General features: G+C 35.3%; 1 protein-coding gene across 10 annotated transcripts; it reads right to left on the reverse strand.

The window, feature by feature from the left end:
• Nucleotides 1-3,491: 3,491 nt before the first annotated feature.
• Nucleotides 3,492-10,573, reverse strand: LOC139839486 (uncharacterized). Of its 10 annotated transcripts, XM_071829558.1 has the most exons (8): nt 9,304-10,571; nt 8,471-9,230; nt 7,540-7,612; nt 7,003-7,067; nt 6,498-6,802; nt 6,346-6,393; nt 5,163-5,594; nt 4,614-5,065 (listed from the first exon to the last, which is right to left on the reverse strand). In XM_071829558.1, exons 5-7 carry the CDS (start codon nt 6,563-6,565, stop codon nt 5,429-5,431), a joined length of 282 nt encoding a protein of 93 aa, XP_071685659.1. In that variant the 5' UTR covers nt 6,566-6,802; nt 7,003-7,067; nt 7,540-7,612; nt 8,471-9,230; nt 9,304-10,571; the 3' UTR covers nt 4,614-5,065; nt 5,163-5,428. The 10 variants fall into 10 exon arrangements, with proteins under 10 accessions (XP_071685653.1, XP_071685651.1, XP_071685659.1 ...); XM_071829552.1 differs by lacking the exons at nt 6,498-6,802; nt 7,540-7,612 and adding an exon at nt 3,492-3,836 and having other exon boundaries at nt 4,982-5,065; nt 9,304-10,570; XM_071829550.1 differs by lacking the exons at nt 6,498-6,802; nt 7,540-7,612 and adding an exon at nt 3,492-3,836 and having other exon boundaries at nt 4,744-5,065; nt 9,304-10,570.
• Between the last annotated feature and the right edge of the window lie 219 nt (nt 10,574-10,792).

The following is a 10,792-nucleotide window of genomic DNA, read 5'->3' on the forward strand; positions in this document are numbered from 1 at the left end:
AATCTTTCCTCAAATCTCTTTTCACACACTAAAATATCTAAGTGTAGGGTTAACCCCGCACCAAACTCAGAGATTCTAGAAGAACTGTCCTTAATTTATTAAATATTAAAATATTCTATTTCAGAGAACATTAGGGACAATGTTCTTCTAAGTGTGGGTATTGGGTAAAGGTTTAAGGACAAGTAACCGTAAAAATGCCAAAGTTTTGAAAAAATTCTTTTGTCTAAAAGTAACTAGCAAAAAATATTTAGGTAATTTCGAAAAATTCTTACCTCGTCTTACCCAAAAGATTCTATAAAATTGCCAGAAATCAGTTTCGAAACATTTACTAGAACGGAACGATTACGCTAAAACTCATGATTTACGTCAAAAGATTTCTTTCGATAAAATATGTTAAAGGCTACGCATGACCAAGCACGACCCCGACTCCTAAAAGGTGAGGACTTTTGGACCCAAAGTATCTGTATGACCCATCAAATCTACAGTACTTTGTAAATTCAATTGATGAGCGTGCCGGTGTACGGTTCAAGTTAGAACTTGATTTTGACATACGTTTCAAAGCCAATGGTTAGTAAGCGCCATACGTGGTGCTGGTGCGATACTCCTTCCGAAATCATTCTGAATAGAGAAGACAAAAAGCCATCCGTTTCCGTTTCCACTCCACGCAATTTAAACCCGACCAACTCACAAAGAGTTGATGAATCAGAAATATTCACTCCCAAAATATATTACCCATTCACCTTCATTCCCTTTTCGCTTACCAAAAGATCCAGAGATTGATGAAGAGATAGATCGATCAAATTCGCTTCAAAAGCACTTGTTAAAAGAGTCCAAACCCCTGACTATTTTTGATAGGTCAAAGACTTATTTTCGGTGAATTATCACTTCCTCTCTGGGCACCAGGAACAAATAACAAAAGTTATGAATAAGGGGTATGCTAAAAAAAAATTGATGAAAGAGCAAAGTCTCTAATAAAGGCAAGAAAAACCCGAGAAGTTGCCCAAAGAAGAATTACCGGAAAAGCCGAGGAAATTCTAGACAAAGTCTTAGTAAAATTCGCATCTTCCGAAGAAAATTCTTATGGAATTTAAGCCGTTCTCTATCCAGAAAGGATACTCTGAAGAATCGAAATTTATCAAATCTCTCTGAAAATCAAAAAGATCTAGACACCTTTCACTCTTTTCATAAACTCCTCAACCAACTCTATAACCCGTCTTCCTCTTGAAAGAATGCCTAGGAAGAAGATCAGTGTCATCCTTACTTAACCGGTGGAGATATCGATGCTTTACCAAGCCTATGATGAGAACTGTTACACGACTGGCTTCTGAGCGACAATACAACTAGATTAGGGCACCCTAAACACTTGAGTGATATGAGTGATCCGCTAGTGAGAAGCCTGGTCATGTATACTCTACATCTGAGAGTTGGGAAGTGCGCCTTTTTCACTATGAACGCAGTTGAAATCTAGCGATTAAAATCATCGAAGTTCGAAACTTTTTCTAATACTTTCGAAGGATGTAAAAACTTCTGATGAAGGCATAATAAAAGATCCAAGGGTGGGCGAGGAAGAATCTATTAGAAAAATCCTTATATTCCCGCTTTTTGCTTGAGGACAAGCAAAGTTAAGTGTAGGGTATTTGATATTGGCCAAAAAGTCACTTTTTACCCCCGATATTGGGCCCTAAAATCCATAAAGTTCCAAACTTTATCGTAAAAATAATCGCTTTGTCGGTTGATTTTGTAGATTAAGTAATTACGAAGGCGATGCAAAAAGAATCAAGCAAAACGGAGCTAAAACGAAGAATCTAGAGCGAAAACGGTGGAAGACAGAAATCAAGTTACGATCCAGTGAATTGCAGCTGACCAGGCAAGCAAACGGCCTGCCAAACGGCTTGCCTGGCTTGCAAACGGCCTGCCACACGCCCTCAGCAAATGACCTCAGCAAACGGCCAGGCTTGCCAAACGGCCCCTGCAAATGGCTTGCCAAACAGCTTGCCAAACGGCCCGCCAGTCGTTTGTAGGAAAAAATCAAGTCTATTTAAAGGGCTCTCTCCATCCATTTCAACACACACTCAATTTACAATTCATTTTATATTTTCAAGTTTTAGTTAGTTTTTAGTAGTAGCTAGCTTAGCTTTTATTTTTCGAAAGATATCCCGGCGAGTCCCGGCGATCTCGGGCAGATTTCTTCAGCCTTTTCAGGGTTTTATCCGAAATGCTCGTCTTTTGTATTAAACATGTGTTCTTACCTTTTATGTTTAATAATGCGTTCCGATATTACCATGTTAACTTAATTAATCTGTATGTTGTCATGATAGAAGTTTGAGTTACCGTAGTTATGTTAAATTAGTACGGTTACTGTTATTATGCTGAACTTGTGAGTCTGATAGATTTGTATGCTAGCATCTTAATGATTGACCAACCTAGGTTGTGATCAGGACTTGTCCACCTATATGAACTTGGCTACTTCATAGGATTAAGACCCCTGGTTATACTGTATCTGAAGATTCTATGAACTCGGTATGGCCAGAGTTCTCGAAAGGCATCTAATGCGCTTTTAGGACACGGAACTTAGGAATTGAGACATGAATGACCTAGTATGCCTATTGACTGTTCCAAGGAGACCTCTTAGGAGCTGTTAAGATCTAGCTAGTGCCTTAACTGTATGACCTAAACCTATCGCATGTTCTTGTTTGATTGTTGCCTTAGGATTAATTCATATCAAACTATTTAGATATCTGTTAGGTTTCTATCTGCTTTACTTTCAGTGTATCAACATGCTGTATAAGGTTTGATCCCATTAGTATGATGAAATGGTTTTTAGTTTTCATTTAAGGTTTTGTCAACTTAACTCGACGGACTCCTTCCATTTGTGATCAGTATTCAATCAACACGGCATGATGTTATTCAATTAACTAAACTGATAACGAGGGTTAGGATTAGAACTCAACTCACTAATAAACCTAGTGCTTTACTAAGGATAACCTCCGAGGTATAGTCACGTTTCAATTATACAACCACGTGACGTACTTTACACTACTCAACGAGAACTCTCAGAGTCTAGAAATAAGTAGGTCAGTGTAATTGGCTCATCCAACCAGATCTACACCATTCCAATCATAGCTTAAATATCAACATAATTACCTTTACCTAGCCCAAACTAATATCTTAGTCAACATTTCCCTGATCTGCATACTCCGGACATCCTCACTTTATTTACTTTTTTGCAATTAGGACCTTTAGCTTAAAACAACTACTATCCTTCTATCCAGGTAATTTAAACAAAAGTCAATTATCTACTTGATTTTCAATTCGTTAAACCATTCAAAAACACGATCCTACGTTAACTTACACCTTCTACATTAGAAAGTTAAAAGTAAATTTAGGCCCCGCACAATATAAATAAAATAAACCCCCGTTTGCTACTCTGATCAACTGAATCTGACGTCCTGCAACCTAGTCCGTTTCAGCCATATCAGGGTGTTATAAGATATATGTAAATGATAAAGTTAAAAATCAAGATGATAACTTAACATACAAAGTTGACATTATAACAATTAAATAGGACTCCTCATATACAAAGAAAACAAACTTAAATGAGATGGGCCAAAATTCGTTCACCAAAGTTACCGTTGCTTGTATTCAGGTCGTCGTTCATCTTCGTCGTCTTCTTTAATACCATCAAACCCATCCTCTTCGACGAACTCACCAGTAAAATGATCATATCAGGCGTGATGATTTAGATGCAAATGTTATCTTAGTACAAAATATAAATGATGTTGTATTACCTACCCAATGTCATAGTCTTGCTCCGTTTGACTCTGAAGTTCTTCAGCCTGAAATGATAAATGTATATATAAATATAAGGGTAATTTAGCATACATATATCGATCAAGAATTGACCTAGTTGAGTAATGAGTCAACACAACACATTCTTTTCTATCAGTTGCAAATAAACAGGGTCCATTTGGACTTGAAACACCTTTTGTCTTAAAAGTTTATAAACAAACAGTGTGTTAAATATATATATATATATATATAATCAAAAAACTATTGATTTTTATTTTTATTTTTTTTTAATGGCGAATTTGCATCAGTGGATCATTTATTTCAACGACCATCATCATTTGCACCCACACACGCTAAAAGGAAACTCCTACCCCGATTGCTTGGCAACTAATCGCGGGACCTGGGTTACTTGGCAACTAATCGCAGGAAATTGGAGAGAAAACCTTCCGCCCTCAGGAATTGAACCCTGGTTGCTTGGCAACTAATCACGGGCCCTTCCACACTGAGGCATGATATTAAATAAAATATTTTAGAAAGTTTCATGCTTTTTTACGTTTTGAGCATCTTTCAACATGTTTAAATTCAACCATCCAGGCATAGCTTGGATGGCCACCAACACTTTCAATGAAGGTGAGGTCACGGGTTCGATTCCCTTCAAGGCACTTCAAACGCTTGGGGCGAACTTAAGAGACCAATAGCCTGAGAATGCTTTACCTGATAGCGGTGGAGGGCTTGCCGTTTACCCGGGGTTTACCCTCTGCGGGGGGGCCAATGTGCCCGTTAGTAGTAGGGGTTCCACGTAAAAAAAAAAAAAAAAAAACATGTTTAAATTCCCCTCGAACAACCTATTAAAATAAAATATAATACAAACTGAGCTATTCATAAGTGAACGGAGTCGACCTTACAACCTATCATCGACAACCATAAATATATACATTAAAGGTAAGATCTTACCTGCTCTTCATCAATATCATTCTCATCTTCAGGTACTTGTGGAGGGTTATAAAAAGTCAGAAAAACTTTCACACACAACCTAATGGTTACATGGTTCAACCTAGACCAATAGCCTTTAGTACCAAAATCCTTATATTATCAACGAATATCTACACTTGACTGTAAAAATGCATATAATTAAGCAAGTTGCAAATAATATTTTGAAATAAACGTACACGAAAAATAAGATACAACTTACTGATGATTCTAGAGAAGTTGACCTAGTGATAACATACTTCCTCAAGTACTTCTCCTTCTTTTCCCTTTCGGTCTTTAATGAAACCTACATTGGTAGAGAACAATCTGATATATATTCCAATCTCCAAATTACAGAATTGTATAAAATAAAAAAAAAGCCAACGTGGATGTGACAACCCAACCTGATAAAGGTACCGAAATCGTATAGTCATTTCTATTGGTTTTTCCATCCCGAGCTCTACGAAATGGAGGCCATATGCTTCACAAGGCAATTCAAACAAAGTACAAATAGGCAGCAAAAGAGGAAGAGTCTACGTTAAGCTGATTCTCGTCTTTCCCTAGCTAACTCCTAATCTCCTATCTTAAAAAAAAAAAAATGTTACAGACTCGTAGTGAAAATTTAAAAAACCTACCCAACACACGAAATCACTATTAAAGCAAATGTTGATTAATGGTACTTGATGCTCTGTAAGACGTCTTCGAATAGCTTTGGTTTTCTTAGGGCGCAAATCAAGAGGCAGACACTTCTTGTTCTTGATGCTTCCCTAAGAGCAAACTTCTGAGTTTGTGAAATCACAGTCAGTACCTGAGCAATTGATGTCCTCGCCACCTTACTGCAACCACAAAATTAAAACAAAATAAACAAATATACATTGAATCATAAATAATAAATTCTATAAACACATCCACCATTAGATCGAAGGCCACCCTACAATATCAAAGTATAAACTTAATACTCAAAAAATGAAGGTAAAATGGTATAACGGATACTTCAACTGTAACCAAATTCCTAAGAAACTTAGTTTCAAAAAAGAATGTCATCTAACTCAATGATACTAACTAATTAGTAATGTTGCAGAAAATTATAGAGTTACCACTTATAACAACTAAATATTAAGACCAAGAGACCAACTAACATTGGAAAATAATCGTTAATCTTACTCATCAATAAAGATAAAACAAAAAATTTGTCAATTGAATACGCATGTACATGTGCATATCGAACAGGTACATAATGTGGTACAGTTCGTTAACATCAATTGTTAGATTAAAACTGATTACCAATCTAATGACAAAAATCAGACTTGCTTGTGTGATCAATTAATTCATTTCACATAATACATATGATATACACAACCAACGGGATAATTACTTGACCAACAGTTAGATATATGTTGAACAAAAAAAAAAGTCAAAAGGTACCATATTCCTACGTAATGTCATGATACAACAAATAAAATTCCAGATTCTTATAACAAAACACCTTGGTAAGTGAAATAGACAAATACATATACCATAACGAAGCCCCACAATCAATCATTCCAGAAATCTAAACGGAAGAACAAAGACAAATACGAAAAGTACCTTAAAATAAATGTCACAACAAAAAGATCCAAATAACGAAAATACAACCTGCATAAGATAGATCAACCTTTCATATATCATAAGGGTAACATATGTAAGATAAAATCAATAGAAAGCTATATAAATAACATATCATGAAGATCAGATCTCACCATATATCGAGTTTTATCGACTCAGAGGCTCCGAAAATTAGAAACTCAAACCAAATCTTATTATCCATCAATTAAAAAATACATACAATATACGGATAATCGAAAAGTTATATGAAAATCCCAGACTTTAAATTAGATTTTAAACTCTAATTTTACAACAAAAAAACCACGCTCAGATATGGAATAGAAGGATTGGGATAAAAGAAGATCCAAATCCTGCCATGGCTGCAAACACATACAGTTGCACAAATTTATGCCATCCGAGTGTTGCCTCGCCAAGATGCGGTTCGAAGCTTCAATATTACCTAATAATATGGTCAGATAATAACACTGATCATCACAACGTTTGTTTAGTTTACACCACTACTATCAATTGAACAACCATCAAATTAAGGAAAAAATGTATGTGTGTATCACTTGATATTTTTTGCAACCCTGTAACAAATAGTTACATGTATTATAACAGATAATGAAAAATTTGGTTTATAAGTGTATATAAGCTTACATGTTGTGTGTTCCGAGCAGAGCGCAAAAGGTCTCTCCTTTTAGATCTGAAGAAAGTGGTGGGTCCTACAATATTATAATATGCAACGTCAACAAATAATAAGTACTAAGGGTGTTTTTGGATGAAACTAGCTGGAGCTGGAGCTTATAGCTGGAACTGGAGCTTATTTTTAAAGCTGGTAGCTAGAGCTTATTTTTAAAGTTGGTAGCTGGAACTTATTATTTTTTATAAGTGTTTGGTAAACTAGCTGGAGCTTATTTTCCAGTTCATAAGCTCTACTTTTTTTCATAAGATACTAGAAGTAGCTTTTTTTAAGAGCTTATGATTTTCATAAGCTTCACTTTTTTTTCTACCAAACAAAGTTTATGTCTTGAAGCTTATTAAAATTATAAGCTCAAGCTCCAATAAGCTCTCATAAGCTACAAGAAGCTGCATGCCAAACACACCCTAAATTTGGAAAATTCCATTCTCATATTTAAGGAGATGAATGAATAATTGTATAACTTCGTTAACTTCTTAATAAAATTTACATAGTACCTTAAATGGATAACTGATTTTTATTACATAACTTTCTCACGTGGTAATAAGACCTCTCAAATGCATAGCTCCTCTAAAATTAGATAAAAGCAAGTTAACACAAAAAAATTATTTATTTTTAATTATAATTGACAAAACACACCTTGATTGGTTTCATGCTGAAATTAGAAACAACTAGCGTTTGGTCAACCGCGCGTTGCCGCGGTGGACACATTTTCGTTATAGAACACAATTTCGTTATGTGTTTAAAAAAATACTTATGAAACTATTACATAAAGGTATTACAAATACACAAAAGTGCATAGAAAAGCTGTTACAATTGGCATCATCAACTTCTTACCTGTAGTCAAGGTTGCAGAAATCGGTTCTCGGGGAGTTCTCGGCAGAGTCTCCAAAACGAGAACTCGGGGAGTTATCGGCGGTTGACTTTCGTTGACTTTTGGGAATTTATCAAGTTTTTTTCGAGGTTTGACCGATTTTACCGAGATTTGACCGATTTTTTTGAGATTTGACCGATTTTTCCGAGAATTGACCGATTTTTCCGAGATTTGACCGATTTTTTGGAGATTTGACCGATTTTTGGTCGTTGACCGATTTCAAAACGAGTTCTCGCCAGGAATGAAATTCCGAGTTCTCGCCGAGTTCTCCCGATTTTTGCAACCATGCCTGTAGTGCACTCAACATCAACCCTAAAATTAGTTATTTGAACTCAAAAGTCAAAGTTAACTTTCTAAAAGCTCAACTATGTTAATCTTTAAGAAATAATTGTATCAATTCATTTACTTTTATACATAGCATAATCTAGAAATGGGCAAATATTGGTACAAAACTTCAAAGTATTTGGAAAAAATAACACTACAAACTTGTAAATTATCTCAAAAGTCGAAGTCAAATATCATATAAATGCAAGTATGATCGATATTTGAAGTACCTCTTTTTGACGCTTTCGTGTAGCTATATGAAATGCAATGTTCTTTTTATCAACCATATTAAACAACACATTATCCGCTACTATAAGCTCGTTAATAATGTCAACTCTTTGTCCCTTAGCAACAATATGAAGAGCGGTTTGACCTTTTTTATCAGCTCTTGTAGCAATTTCCGGTACTTTTTCTAAAAGTGCTTTCATTACATCCAAATGAACCTTTCATGCGCACGAATGTAAAGGGGTAATAAGGTTGCTTTTTGCAATAGTTCCCAATTTACTATTTTTCTCCAAAAGAAACTTCACCACCTCAATATGGGCTTGTTTAGAAGCCGTGTGTAAAGCAATAGTGTTTGTTTGATCAAATTCCATTGAAAGCTCAGATTGTGCTTCCATAAGAACCTTCAAAATTTCTGAAAACAAATATTATAATCAAGAACTGTGAACACTATTCAGTGTGTAAATCAATAGTGTTTGTTGGAGCCTTGGTTTTCAGTGGAAGTTGTAGATATTGCAAAGACATGTTTGGCGATGAATTTTTTGTGGTTTAATTGGGTATGAAGAATTGTACTGGAATTGGAAATTATGTGTAGTTCCTTGCAAGGCTTTCATGGCTTCTGGAAGTTCTTTGCAATTGTAGGGTTTGATTTGTGAAATAAGTGTTTAGCATGGTTGAGCGATGAGTTCTCTTCCTGCATCTCCAAAAAATATGAACGAAGCCTCTGTTATGTTGTCTGTCAAGTCGTCAAGATGAGCCTGAAACAGTCTATGAAAAATATTGTTTGTTAATATAGTGTTTCTTATCTGTAGTTTCGAAAATTATTTGTTAAGCAACTAACCTGTGATTGTCGGGTTGTAGATTGTGATTGGTGCAGCCAAGCCCAGTTCGAATGTCTTCTAACTCTTCATTGCAAGTTGTGCACGTGTTGTACCACCTAACGCGCTGTTTATCTATTTTCAGAGTCTGCCCTCAATATTGGTATTTAAAAAAAACTACAAACAAACAGAGGCCATAAATTATATTTTCTCGATATCTGTTAATAAGGCAATTAACTGTAAGGATAATTTGTTCATGTTTCATAAATCTCAAACAAACTACAAATAAACGAAGGGCATAAAACATTTTTCCTAAACACTTGAAATTGTAAGGGAGTGTTTATCAATATCTGTCTATCTACAATTGCATTAATCAATGAAGGAAACATACAAAATCTGTTAAAAAATGTTACTGCCACTGAGCAAATAGTCAATAGACCATGATGTTTGTGTATCTTGAAATTGAAAGAAAAATAGCAAAAACATAAAGTAATAGCTTTAATTGTCGTAAATTAGACATGGACATAAATGCGAAACAGATTTCAAATCAAATATGAACTTCAACTATGAATTACGATTCATCAATTACATTCAATAGCTTCTCCTAGAGCAACATTGAAAGCAATCGATTGTTGACCTTGAAATTTCGTACTAACAACCACAGATCAAAAGTACATCGAATCAAGAATTATAATTTAAGATAAAAAATAATACTTCAGAAACAAATTTAAAAAAATTAAAAAAATACTAATCTTTATATATAGAGTGCCCTAAAACTTAATTCCTCGTGTATTCCGTAGGTTCTCGTTCGTTCGTTCGTTCGTTCCGGACCAGTAATTTGAACTCGTTTGTTCCGACAATCTAGTTTTACGGCGGCTTGTGGAGAAATCGGGTGAGTGGAAGTGGTGGCGATGGTGACAACGGCGCTGCTCGACACTAAATAATAAATAATAAAATAGAATCATACCTGGTAGCTAAGCGACGGAGACGACGTAAAAGTTACAAACTGGGAAAATCATTCTCAATTGTTGGTGTAATTTTGTGATAAACCCCTAAATAAATTGCCAAAAAACAATCTTGAAAAATGGAAGGCGATAGAACTTACTTATTAAATTGGTGGTTTCGGAGAAGGTTGGTGTGTGTGGGATTTGATGGAGAAGGAGGTAGTAGAGGTGGAGAGTAGAAGCAAGTTGTGGTGATGGTGGTAGAAAGGGGGAAGGAAGAAGGGTGTGGTAGAAGCATCTGAATGTAGACATTTGGAGGTATATAGCAAGAAAGAGGGTAGATAGCAACGGTACGGCATAAACGTAGACAGTGACGGTTAAACAGTGGCTGATGGATTTTTCAAGTGGGTTTTTCAATCAATAGGATCCCAGGATTAAATGCGCGAAGTAGTATGTAGTTTAATAATTTAATTTAATTCGGTCAACCAATAGTTCTGTTATGTTGGTCTTTAATCTAGATGCTTCCGATATACAATAATCCCATTTATATATGTTAAAAATTTATAAA

This window comes from Rutidosis leptorrhynchoides, chromosome 4, assembly GCF_046630445.1.
Source record: "Rutidosis leptorrhynchoides isolate AG116_Rl617_1_P2 chromosome 4, CSIRO_AGI_Rlap_v1, whole genome shotgun sequence".
NCBI classification, from domain to species: Eukaryota; Viridiplantae; Streptophyta; class Magnoliopsida; order Asterales; family Asteraceae; genus Rutidosis; species Rutidosis leptorrhynchoides.

Bases quoted from the DNA above. Each gene is read 5' to 3' on its own strand.
- LOC139839486 (XM_071829552.1), bottom strand. From the start codon at position 8,668: ATGAAAGCACTTTTAGAAAAAGTACCGGAAATTGCTACAAGAGCTGAT. The intron at 7,068-8,470 runs GTACTTCAAATA...ATAATATTGTAG, and splicing joins CACGAAAGCGTCAAAAAGAG to GACCCACCACTTTCTTCAGA. The intron at 6,394-7,002 runs GTAAGCTTATAT...TATCTTATGCAG, and splicing joins CTGCTCGGAACACACAACAT to GTTGTATTTTCGTTATTTGG.